The sequence below is a fragment of the Macrotis lagotis genome, chromosome X (assembly GCF_037893015.1).
Source record: "Macrotis lagotis isolate mMagLag1 chromosome X, bilby.v1.9.chrom.fasta, whole genome shotgun sequence".
NCBI lineage: Eukaryota > Metazoa > Chordata > Mammalia > Peramelemorphia > Peramelidae > Macrotis > Macrotis lagotis.
In genome coordinates, this window is record NC_133666.1 from 44,379,116 (window position 1) to 44,392,371 (window position 13,256).

Below are 13,256 nucleotides of genomic sequence, written 5' to 3' on the forward strand. Positions count from 1 at the left end.
TCCAAGAATAGTCTAAGATACTTTAGCAAAAGGTTTGCTTAAGTCTAGGTAAACTATATCCATAGAATTCCTTTCATATACTAGTTTTGTAATGCTATCTCCCCCCCAAAAAAAGGAATTGAGGTTAGTCTAGCATGACCTAGTTTTTTTTATTTCATTTTTTCAATTACATACAAAGGTAGTTTTCAGCATTCATCTTTTTACAAACTTTTGAGTTCCACATTTTTCCTACCACCTTTTCTTCTCACTCCTCCTCCCCAAGCAGCAAATAATCTGATATAGGTTACATATGTACAGGCATGTTTAACATATTTCCATATTAGTCATGTTATAAAAGAAGAATTAGAACTAAGGGGAAAAGAATCCATGACAAAAGAAAGAAAAAACATAAAAGAAAATTTTAAAAGTAAACATAATATGCTTTGCTCTCCATTCAGAATCCATAGTTTTTTTGGTTTTGTTTTGTTTTCTGGATATGGATAGTATTCTCCATAACTGGTCTCAGAATTTTCTTTGATCACTGAACTGCTGAGAGGAGCTGCGTCACAACCTGTTTTTGATGAAAGCACCATGCAGGCACTTTGTTGTTTTGTTTTACATATGAGGTCATGCAAAATATAATTCCACATTAGCCATGAAGAAGGAGGAGCAGAGACTGCTTCACTCTACATTTAAAGTCCATCACCTCTCTTATCTGAAGCCGATTAGCTCACATTTTTCACTTGAAGTGCTTTGGAATTGTTATGGATCATGGTATTGATCAGAATAGCTAAATCTTTTACAGTTGATCATGATTACAATATTGCTGCTACTGTGTAAGTCATTCCCCTAGTTCTATGCACTTCCCCTTGAATTAATTTATATGTCTTCCCAGATTTTTATTTTTTTCTTTTTGCAAGAGAATGGTGTTAAATGGATCTACCAAGATCACACAGCTAGGTAATTATTAAGTGTCTGAGGCTGGATTTGAACTCAGGTCTTCCTGACTCTGGTGCTCTATCCACTTCACCACCTAGCTGCCCCTTCCCAGGTTTTTCTAAAACCATCCCCCTCATCATTTCTTTTTTTTTAAGTTTTTGTAAGGCAAAGGGGGTTAAGTGGCTTGTCCAAGGCCACATGGCTAGATAATTTTTAAGTGTCTGAGACCAGATTTGAACTCAGGTACTCCTGACTCCAGGGCTGGTGCTTTGTCCACTACGCCACCTAGCTGTCCCCATCATTTCTCTTAGTACAACATTCATATGCCACAATGCATGGGCATCTCCTTAGTTTCCAGTTCTTTGCCACCAGAAAAAGAGCTATTATTGAAAATAGTGGTCTTCCTTTTCCTTTTTCTTCAGTTTTTTAGAGTATAGACCTAGTAACAGCATTGTGCAGTTTTATAGCCCTTTGGTCATCACTCCATATTATTTTGAGGAATGGTTAGACTAGTTCATTACTCCACAGTAGATGGGTAGGTGACCCTGTTTTTCCACACCCCCTCCAGCCATGTTGGCTTTTTATAATCATCTCTTCTTTTTCCAGATATTCAACAGCCATCTCTAGAATTTTACCAAGAATCCAAATCAAGCTCACTGGCCTATAGTTTACAAACTTTTAACTAATTATTTTGTTTTGTTTTGATTTTTGCAAGGCAATGGGGTTAAGTTATCCATATGTTAGATAAGCAGGAGGTCCAAGAGTGTCATAAAAAGCCAGAATCCAGGGTAACCAGGAGGAGCTGGTGTCAAAAACCAGAAGGATGAGGATTAAGAAAAGACTATTGGTTTCAGCAATTGAGTAAGCATTAATGACTTTGCTGAGAGCACTTTCAGTCCGGTATACTAGCAGATTAAAAGCCATATTGTAGAAGAGAGTGAGAGAGGAAGTGGAGGCAATAAATGGAGGAGTTTGGCTGAGAAAGGAAAGCAGAGATATATACAGATGCATGTCTGCACACATACATACAGACATACCCATATGAAGGGAAAGTATGACATACATAGCTAGGATCCAGGGAGGATTTTTTTTAAATGAGGGAAAATCTTTTGTTTGTAATAGGTGCCCCATGTTTGTTTGTAATAAGGATCCAGTAGATAAGACTGACAGAGGAAATGATTGGGAGCAAATTGCTGCCACTGTAGCTCAAACACAGCTTAGGCCAGATGGCAGGAGGGCTGGAGGGGATGCCTAGATGACTTGATAGAGGGATTTTCTTTTTTTGGTTCTCCCCAGTGCTGAGTATAGTGCCTGGAACATAGGAGAGCTTTAAAAAAATATCTAGTAGAGTGATTGGTATCTGGGGCCAGCTCCTAAACAATAAATATGGTGCTCTGGTTTGTACTTGCTTAGTCACCAGTCATCTGGGTTATTAGAAATAAATTACTCTTTGTGTTCCCTTCTGCATCTCCCCTCCTGTCCCTTTGTGCACAAGGGTCATCTCTTCATCAGACCAGAGTAAAGTTAGGAGGAGATAGTGTCAAGGAATTGTGAGGTGAGGGAGCTTGAGATAAAAGCCCTTCCCCTCTAAGGTTACTTTGATCTTGTCTGTAAGTAACTTGTAGTTATCTATTTGTGTATCTATTTCCCTTTGAAATGTAAGTTTCTTGGGGCACCTACATAGGATGATGCCAGGCTTAGAATCAAGAAGACCTGAGTTCAAATGTGACTTCAGACACATACTAGCTGCATGACCCTGGGCAAATCACTTCATCCTGTTTGCCTCTATTTCCTCATCTGTAAAATGAGCTAGAAAAGGAAATAGCACACCACTTTAGAATCTTTGCCAAGGAAATCTCAGACAGGGTCACAGAGAGTCAGCCATGACTGAAAATAGCGAAAATAAAAGCAACTGAAGTTTCTTGAGGTCAGGGGCTGTTTGTTTTTGGCCTCTCTGTTTAGCATTTAACATGGTGGCTGGAATATATTTGTTGTCTGATTAGAATAGGGAGGGGAGGTTCTCAGCTGAAGGTGAGAAGACAATAAAGACTCAGCTGTACTTAAAGGGGTGTGAGGCTCTTGGCCTTATTGCTCCACTAAGATAAGATCATGCTCTCATCAGTTGTGTTCTTCTCCATCTTGTTAATGCCTAAGGCTCCCTCCATTTGACTGTTGCCACAGAGTACCATTAGACACCAAGGACTTTTAGTAGAAAATCGACCCATCTCCAACTGATGGCATTTACATAGACAGCTTGGTTTGGAAAAGATAGCAGAGATTGGATTTGAAAGTGATTAACTTGCATTTGGTCCCCAAAATAGTTTATAACTTTAAGCCAGAGCTTCCTCTCAAGATTTTTTTCTTCGTGAGGCTTTATCATAGAGCACTCAGAAGAAGCTCCCTGACTTCAGCCTTATGGAGTTCTGCTGCTTGCCTTCCTCATTAAATTACCATCATTGGAAACTTAGGTTTGCTGATGGAACACAAGCCAGAAAACAGTCTCTATTCCTTTTTGTAGACTGGCTTTTGTTGAATGTGCTGATAAGTGGTGAGAAATCTATCTTTCTAAGGACAACTTTGGAACTTAAGCTTTATGGTTTTGTTTAAACTCAAATTTCTTGACAGTGACCAGCAATATGTGTTCCTTTAATTACAGGCCTGACAAAGTTAATTCTAGGTATCATTAATATTTGATTTTTATTAGTCCTGATTCCTCCTACAGAAAATGACTAATCTGTAAACATGTTAAACACAAATATATATGTACAATGTTCACCAGACTGCCGTTGAGGGAAAGGGGTGCAAAGGGAGGGTAGAAGGAAATGATATAATTTATAAATATGCATCTGCATGTGGATGAATGTTGAAAAACTTTCATAACATAGAATTTGAAAAAGAAAATAGCAATTGGGAAAAATGTATATGATTTTAACTACAATTTTAAAGTGCCCTTCTACGCAAAAAAAGCAGAAAGGAAATTCAAATTGTTGTATTATACAACCAAATCATGAATACAACATTCAAAAACACTTCATTTTTTCTGCCATCATGAATAAATGAGCTATTCCACAGAGACTATTTGTTCTTTTTAAATGTTGACATGTTTTTACTCTTTTGATGCAAGTATTTCCCAAACATATTCTCCTTCTTTTAACTCATTGCTATGGACATAAAGTATTGTTTTAGAATAATACAGTTCTTCCTCAGAAGATACTGATGTGTATCAGTGGTCTGTTTACCCTTAAACCAAGTTGCCCAAGACTACTGTGTTTGTTTTGAAATTCTTTATCCTTCCTTTTATAATTTTTCCTCTCCCTTCCTTCCCTGTCAGATGTTCCTTCTTACTGCTGTCAGCCGCCTACTTCTAAGACTTTCTCTTAGTTCACTCCTATTCCCCAATTTCCTGCTTCTGATCTGATAGCAACTGGGAAACCAAATCACTCTTGTTTATTAGTGTTATGTCTCTAATGAGAGTAAAGAAGCTCAGAGTGAAAGAATGACGGGTTCTTCCCAGCAAGAGCCTGTACACAAGTACTGAAAAGCAGAAAGTCATCATGTGTGCAGAGATTTCTTCTTTGCTCTCTCTCAATCTCTCTCTCTCTCTCTCTCTCTCTCTCTCTCTCACACACACACACACACACACACACACACACACTTCTTTGTTAAGTCTATGCCTGTATGGCAGCTTCAAAGATACAATTAAAAAAATGTCTTTTTAAATGATGACATATCTTTTTAACCATTGTAATTCATTGTAATCATACTGTGCAGTATTTTCAGAAGTGTTCAATGTTGTGGAAGGAGGGAAGGGCCATAAAATTACATGTGAATAATAATAATTTTCAGTTGATTGATATGCTTTCCTTCACAGTGGCACACATTTTATTGTTGTGCTTCTTGGTGACTGACAGTTTCTGAACTTTACCTAGGTGCTTTCCTGGATTCATCCAGAAAATAAGAATGTTATCATGCGCTGCAGTCAGCCTCTCGTTGGTATGGGTGGCAAAAGGAATAAAGATGATGAAAAATACCTTGATATTATCAGGGAGGCTAATGGACAGATTTCCAAACTTACAATATTTGATGCAAGACCCAGTGTAAATGCAGTAGCCAACAAGGTAAGCATGCTTATTTATTAATTAATGACATTACTGGAATTGATTTTTCTTAAAAAGAAAGTATTTGATAGGTCTGTTTAGGGGGTTTTTTTGCATTAATTAAAATTAATAGAGCTCATAGAATCTAGAATCCTAGATCTAGAGCTGAACAGAACCTGAGGCCAATAGTCCAATCTTCTCTTTTTATAGGTGAGGGAAACTGAGTCTCTGGGGAGGTTAGGATCATTTACTCCAGCTTCTTCCTTTTATAGCAGAGAAAATGGTGAGGAGGAAGGGGTGTCAAAGAGCAGAAGTGAAAGTCAATATCAAAACTGAAATAAGAACACTTTGGTTTGTTTTGGTCCTAAAATGAACTTTGGTAAAAGTTGTTTTGTGTAATATGCTATATCATAATGTAGTCATTTAAACAATAGTCAGCACATTATAAGGCAATAGAAATATCCTAATCTTGTACTTCAGGACTTATGGACCCACTACTGCTGTGTCAGTGTATAGAAAGTTATTAAAGGCTATCAAAATAATAAAATAATTTTCAATTCCAGTCTTATGTGCCTTCATTTTTGTGTTTTTATAATGGTACCTCAATTATCTCCCCTATTTGAAGAGATGTGTCATGTCAAAGAATTTTCCAAATAGTGGAAAGTGCTAGAGTCTTTTTGATTTTAAATATTTTTGACACAAATCTTATAAAAGTAATGCTTTTCTGTCCCCTTCTATAGGAGTTTCTGAAAATCATTGACCATTTTCTTGATGGTTAATAATGAATATCCATTATTGCTTGCATTGGGCACTTATTTGCCCCCTACACTCAATGGCTCTGGATTGTCTGGCAGTGATTGTTTTTTTTAACTTCTTGTGTCCATCCATGGTAGCTTTGTCTTCTTTTGGGGGGACTCCCTGTTCATATTTATTGAGTTATTGGCTGCCATTTCTTACTTTTCTATCATTTGCCTACATTGGGCAGGCCTCTTCTTTACCTCCTTAGTGTTTGCTGGTCCTAATCTGCTCTAGGCTAAACATAGCAGTCTTGGGTAACTTAGTATAAGGGTAAATAGACCACTGATACACATCAGTATCTTCTGAGGGAAGAACTGCATTGTTCTAAAACAATACTTTATGTCCATAGCAATGAGTTAAAAGAAGGAGAATATGTTTTGGAAATACCTGCATCAAAAGAGTAAAAACATGTCACTTTTCTCTAAAATGAGTCAATGGGCTGTGAGGGCACCAGTGTTAGGCAATCGCTATTTTGGGTCCTCTTAGCTGGCATCTAGATAGCTAGAATTGCTGGACAAGTTGTCCAAGCATAAGTGAAGAGTTCCTCCACATATCTTTCTTTTTCAGAGGATAACGCTACATATGGCGACTACCTTGCCAGGGTGGTTAGACTGTAGAGAATCTCATGCACTGGATTGAGAATGGGAGGTACCAAGCACCTCTTGTTCTGCCTCTTAACGATGTGACCTTGGACAAGTCATTTAACCTTTCTGGGCCTCAATTCCCTCACCTATAAAATAAAGGAGTTAGAAAAGCTACTTCCAGGGTCCCTTCCCCCTCTATAAATCTATGATCCTATGATAGTGTCTGGAATGAAACAAAGGACTCTGAAAAACCTTCTGGTGCTTCCTTAAGTGTCAGCTCATACTCATTAATCACGTAGAGTGAAATGTTTGATCCCAGGTAAGCTCCCCTCAGCATGCTCCTGGCTCCCTGTTTGTGCCTTCAAGTGATTCAGATGTTAGAAGTGGTAAAATCAAATCTCATTTAAAAGCAAGATCCTTACAGTCTTTCCAAGTCAAATATGAACTGCTTCTTGGATTGGCCCCAGTTTCATAATATAGACCTTCTGTTCCTTTCTATCAGGATTTGTTACACAGAATTAGTGGCATAAAGAAAATTATATTTTATTTCCAAGGAATTTTTTTGTTATTTGGGTATTTTAAACATCCCTTCAGGCATTCAGAGGTTGTTGGATACTTTAAAAATCATATTTGAATTTGTAGAACACTTCAGTCATATCTCTGTCCAAATTCAATTCCATCTACATCTGTATTTAGTAAAAGTAGCACTCTCAGTAAATGTGGCAATCACTGAGTTGCAGGTGACAGAAGTCAGAGGACTTGGATTCAAGTTTTGTCCCTGCTACTCACTCTCTCTGTGACCTGAAGGACCCAATATCTCCTCATCACTTTCCTGGCTGTACTCCTGACTTTTCTCAGCATCCCCTAACCTCCAACCTGGACCCCTGGTTTTCAGCTTCCTTTTGGGTCTTATCTTCCTCCATTATATTGGGAACTCGTTGAAGTCAAGGAGTGTCTTCTTTTTGACTTCTCTCTCCAGTGCTTAGCATGTTGTAGACACTCAATATTTATTAACTGACTGTTGCCTGGTATCATCTTCACCTGCTCACAACATCACTGCATCTTTCACTCTCATCTCTCTTTGCCCTTCTCCCTCACATGTTCTACTCCAGATCTACCTTTCCTTCCCGTTGGGCTCTCTAGAATGCTTGCTCCATAATTAATCGACTTGTTTTCATCTGAAACCTTTTCCTTTCTCATTCCTTCCATCTTCTGCTACTTGTTGAGACCTGGCTTCCATCTGTTGAGGAAAAAGGTGACCATCCCTGGCCATTCTTTCTAATATCAGTTGTACTTTCAATCATATCTCTGACTCACTGATTTGCTCCCCATTGCCATTTTCTTTCTTTTTTTAGGTTTTTGCAAGGCAAATGGGGTTAAGTGGCTTGCCCAAGGCCACACAGCTAGGTAATTATTCAGTGTTTGAGACCAGCTTTGAACTCAGGTACTCCTGACTCCAGGGCCGGTGCTCTATCCACTGCACTACCTAGCCGCACCCCCCCAATGCCATTTTCAAGCCCTCCTTCTACCAACATCAGCAGCACTGTCTCCTCCTTTGAGGTTCATTCAATCCAAATTTATCATGCAGTCAAGACTCTGTATGCACAGAGCCTGGCTTAGAATCTTTCTCTCTCCTTCCCCCTTCTCTCTCCTTTCCCCCCTCCCCTGCCCTCCTTATGGCCACTGCATCATTTCCCTCTCAGAGTTAGAAATAGACAGGAAAGGGACCTTCATGTGACATCTCTTATATGACTGTCTTTTTCCAATCAGATGGTTTCTTGGCAGCTGGCCCTACTAATGCCTTTTTGCTCACTCTTTTAGCAGGCAACTTGAAGTTAGCATGTACTTTCCTTCTTTAATAACCTTTAATGCAGACGATCATGTTCCTTCCCTTGGATTGCCAAAAACACAGACCCCAACTCTCTTCAGACAAGTGAATATTCCTAAATCAGTGTTTCTTATCAAAGTAGCAGGATGATCCAATGCTCGGTGGAGCAGATTTAAAAATGAGAGGCCATAGTAATTACCAGACAACTTTCCTCCTTTCCTCTCCTAAGTATTTAGTGCTGACCTTAGCTGCATTGTTAAAAAAAATCATTTGGAATAGGAAGTCAAGCATATTTATTTCTCCCTCAGTGTGACAGAGTGTGTTCTCTTTCCATGATTAATTCACTTTCCTTTCCCTAATTTTATACCTGGGAATTTGTGTAGGACCTTTTAAGCCCTGACCCCCTTACTTCAATTCATTTGTAAGCATTTGTGATTATAAAGCAATTTGAAAATATTTTGTATTTTTTTAGGCAACAGGAGGAGGATATGAAAGTGATGATGTCTATCACAATGCAGAAATTTTTTTCCTGGATATTCACAATATTCATGTCATGAGAGAATCCTTAAGAAAACTGAAGGATATAGTTTATCCTAATGTCGAAGAATCTCATTGGCTGTCAAGCCTGGAATCCACTCATTGGCTAGAACACGTCAAAGTAAGTCCACTTTAAAAATTAAAATCAAGGGCTTTTAAATTTACATTATTTACATTATCAACTAATTTGTGAAATGTATGTCTTTGGAGTAATGTATGTTTGAATTTATTACTGCTGTTCATTTATTGAAGACAGCCTAGTATGTTCCTGAATTTGCAGTACGTGTTGATTCTGGAACCTGGCTCCTGATCAGTACTTTCTGAAAGTAGAATACATAGCCCATTAAAAGAAGAAATCCCAGGGGATCTAGATCCAGGTGTTTCTCTAAGACTCCCCCCTTCCTATTCTAATGAGATTCATTATGCTTTTAGGGTACCAGGAAGCTTATCATACATTCCTTGGTGTATTATGCTTATGTAGAGCCTAGGATCATGCTAAATAGGAAGGGGGAAAAATTTCCAAGAAGGGAATTAACAGGATCTAGTGAATGATTGGAGGTAAGGAAAGAAGGAAAGGGAGGAAAGAAGACTAGATGGTAAAGATGATTTAAAAAAACCTCATTAACAACACTTTAATTTTATAATTTTTTGACTTTCCCTTGAATGGTACTAGATTAGAGAGGTTTTACTATGGTACTATAGTCAAGAATAAAACAGGAGTTTGTGACATGACCATTAGAATTTTGAGAGTTCCTTTCCATATGACTATGAAAATGACTTGTTGAAGTGATCTCACACACACATACACACACACACACACACACACACACACACACACACACACCCCCCTAAAAATGCTTACTCCAAGGCTTGCCTATCTAGCTGCATGGTATTTCCCTTGGTAATGTATGTTTTGTTTTTCACCCACTTTGTTCCATTGTAGATACTTAGACCAGTCTTTTCCAGTCACTGAGTGAAGCTTTTGTCAGGTTCTGGGACTCCATGTGATTAAGACAGTGTTGTCTGTAAATAGTATGTGGAGAACTCCATTGGGAGAGAGTCCTTCTGTTTGATCTCTGAGCTACAGATCTTCCATGCCACTGGTGACCACATTTTGGAGGAGAACCTTTAGGGCTGAATTTTGTTCTCATGAGTCAGAGGGTTTTTTAAGCTCCAAAACCTCTTCTGTTCTCAACACTCTTCAGCCAGTTGTTTGCCTTTCTTGCAAAGGTGTGGCTTATTGTGGAAAATATACTGGGAAAGGCCTGCCTGTTTCTTCCTCACATTCATGTGCATACTGTTGACAGAAGTTTTCTAGAGCCAAGAACTCCACAATTGTTGCTCTTTTCTTGGATACCCTTTTTGCCAGTCATTTTGTCCTTTCTTGTGCAGCCTTCACCTCTTAGAGGTTGAAGTTCCAGTACTGCCCAAGCTACTGTTTAAATCATCTAGAGCAGAGATGTCCTCTGCAGCTTCTGCCTTCTCCCTCTAGAAAAATGCCTGTAGATCTGGCCTTCTCCCTTATTCTTCTTTGTTCTTCTGCTTCTGAGTAAATATATTCCCAGGGTGATTAGACTTGGGTACCGCTTTAGACCAAGTTCTTTAGACTCATTTCTTCTCAATCCTTTTTTTTTTACTATTCCTTCTCATAATCTTATTCATATTAATATACATGCTAAATACAAATGCTCACATGCATATAAGCAAATTAATTAGGAAATTTTCTATTTCTTGGATGAGTTTATGTTGGAGAAAACCAGCTGATTTATGTGTCCAAATCTTCCATGCTTAGAAATTTCTCTGTTGGGGGAGGGGGAGCGGAAGAAAAGGAGGAAGGGAGAAAAATGTGGAATTCACAATTTTACCAAAAGTTAATGTTGAAAACTATCTTTACGTGTAATTGGAAAAAATAAAGAAAAATTTCTGCCTTTGAAATAAACTTTTTTAAAACAGAGGTTTTGCTGATATTTAAAACATTTTAATCATAGCAATATATTTCATCCTCTTAATTATTAGCATTTTTAAAAGCGATTTTTTTGTTTCACAGTTTGTCTTGACAGGAGCTATTCAAGTTGCAGATAAAGTGGCCTCTGGGAGAAGCTCAGTATTGGTGCACTGCAGTGATGGATGGGATAGAACAGCACAACTCACATCTCTAGCCATGTTAATGTTAGACAGCTACTACCGGACCATTACAGGCTTTGAAGTATTGATACAAAAAGAGTGGATAAGCTTTGGACACAAATTTGCATCGGTAACTTTTTTAAAAGCAAAATCCATTTTATTATAATTTAATATTATAGGCAAAATAATGGAAAAGCTAGCTTTTGTTTAAAGTATGCATTTCCTTTAGTTGTAATGTACAACTCCTTGCATTATTCAAAAAAGTGTTTCTAAAACTGTTTTGCCATTTAAACACATTACAGTTGAGTTCTTAATAAAAGACAAGTTTTTATTACTGAAAATTTTCTAAAATCACATTAAACAAAATAGCTGTTTTCTATAGTTTAAAAATCATAATTCACCCAACATTTATTAAGTGCCTGTTATTATTAAGGACCTGTGCTAAGTTGTTTTTAATTATCTTTTATAGACTTTAGTGCTTCATCCAAATCCCCTAGGGGACCAAAAATTAATTGGAAAGAAAGTGGTGAAGAAATATGCTTGGTTTTTGTTTTTTGTTTTTAAAGGCAGAGAGACTCATTCCTTTATCCATGATCATCGGATTATATATCTCATTCTCAAAAGGATTTTAGAGACCATCTGGTTCAACTTCCCTATTTTATAGATGAAAAACCTGAGGTCAGAGGCAGGATTTGAACTCTTACTTTATGATTGATTATTGAGTGCCCTTTTTTTCACTGGCCATGCTTACTCTCTGGTTCAAAGTTGTACCACCTAAGTTGGTACCTTGGTAACTGAAAACCTGGACTTTTTTCATTTTTCTCCTAAAACATGGCTATTAAATAGCTTGTTCCTTTCTATCCACAAGTGTCCCCAACCCAAATGTAGCCCAGCTAGATTCAGGTAAAAATAATGGAGAACTTTTCTTCAATAACACAAAATAGTTGTATTAATATTGTAGAGTATTCAGGTTTGAATTTCTTACCTAGAGGAATCCACATACTGAATTCCTAGCATTTCAAAAGTCTGGACCATTTCACACATACACACAGACACACAGACACACACTGATTTGTAAGTCTCTGCTGTCAACCTTCTCCAATCCTTCACAGTGATGTAGAAGTCTCACACCAAGCTCTGCTGACCATACTGGCAGTCCTGGCACTCGAGTGTACTTCAGTTCAGGCTCAGGGCAGAGGGATGATGTTTTTTGGCCACAGCAATCTAAGTGATGAAGGGCTTTGGGAACTGTATCAGTAAAGGGATTAGCTATAACAATGAAATCAGAAATTCTGGAAGAGATAAAGTACTTGGCTGGTGTACCTCTGAAAAGAAGTTTAGGTGCAAGGCAAATTAGAGTGCAACTTGCTTCCTTGAAATTCCAATCAAATACTTTTCCTTGTTTCATTTCAGAGAATAGGTCATGGGGAGAAAAATTATGCTGACACTGACCGCTCTCCCATTTTTCTCCAATTCATGGATTGTGTATGGCAAATGTCTAAACAGGTAAGGCATATATCAAGTTAGAGAATGCATTTCATTTTATAGACAAATTTAAATGTAACTAGAGAACAGACATCTCAAGAAAAAGCCCAAGATTATGTGGGATAGTCTATAAATGCTATGAGAGCTGAGAGAAGAGAAATATCAGTTTGAAGTAGAAAAGCAATAGCAAGTTTCTTGGCATGGGAAGGCCATTGAAAGTTGTGTCGTTGAAAGACAAATAGGATCTCCATAGGCCAAGAGGAGGGAGGAGAACATTATAGGCAGAAGAATTGAAGGACCATAATAAAAATGCTTTAGAAAGAACAACTGGATCAGAGCAGGGTCCAGGGTAGGTTAGAATGAGGATTGGTGGAAGGACCTTTTAGAATTCTATCAGTCATCTACTTGGGAAGTTAGCTAGTGGTTTTCATAGAATGTAGAAAAAAGGGTTATAGGAAAAACATCTTGTCAGTTGGTAGCATGTCTGCCTCCCTGAGGTAATTAGAACTAAATAACAGTACACCTTTCATGAGTCCAGTGCTGGACATTCTACCATTTTTTTGAGGTTCAAAATAAAATCGGTGACATTGTAAAGGAACAAAAATCCACCCAGAATTGTTTGAGATCACCAGCTTTTCCTATCAGATCTACTTTTCCTGCTTCCCCAGCATTGGCTCTTACAATTAAACACGGTGGACAAGTGGGTGAGGTTTTGTACTCTTCTTTACCCAGTCAGAGGGGAAATGGGCAGGGGAGAGCTTTGGGGAAGGGGAGCTATCTCCCCACAGGAGATTGCAAACATGACAGAAGAAAAAAGTGTTGGTAGGTACATGGCACAGATTGGAAAAGGTAATATTTAGAGTTACCATTTTGGTATTGGTCCTG

General features: G+C 38.1%; 1 protein-coding gene across 3 annotated transcripts in view; it reads left to right on the forward strand.

The window, feature by feature from the left end:
• Positions 1-13,256, forward strand: part of MTM1 (myotubularin 1) — a 97,673-nt gene that overhangs the window by 75,003 nt on the left and 9,414 nt on the right. For all 3 annotated transcript variants that reach the window (XM_074206707.1, XM_074206709.1, XM_074206708.1), the window contains exons 9-12: positions 4,848-5,036; positions 8,698-8,883; positions 10,810-11,016; positions 12,300-12,392. In XM_074206707.1, the coding sequence (XP_074062808.1) occupies positions 4,848-5,036; positions 8,698-8,883; positions 10,810-11,016; positions 12,300-12,392 (675 nt within the window). The remainder of the gene's footprint in view (positions 1-4,847; positions 5,037-8,697; positions 8,884-10,809; positions 11,017-12,299; positions 12,393-13,256) is intronic.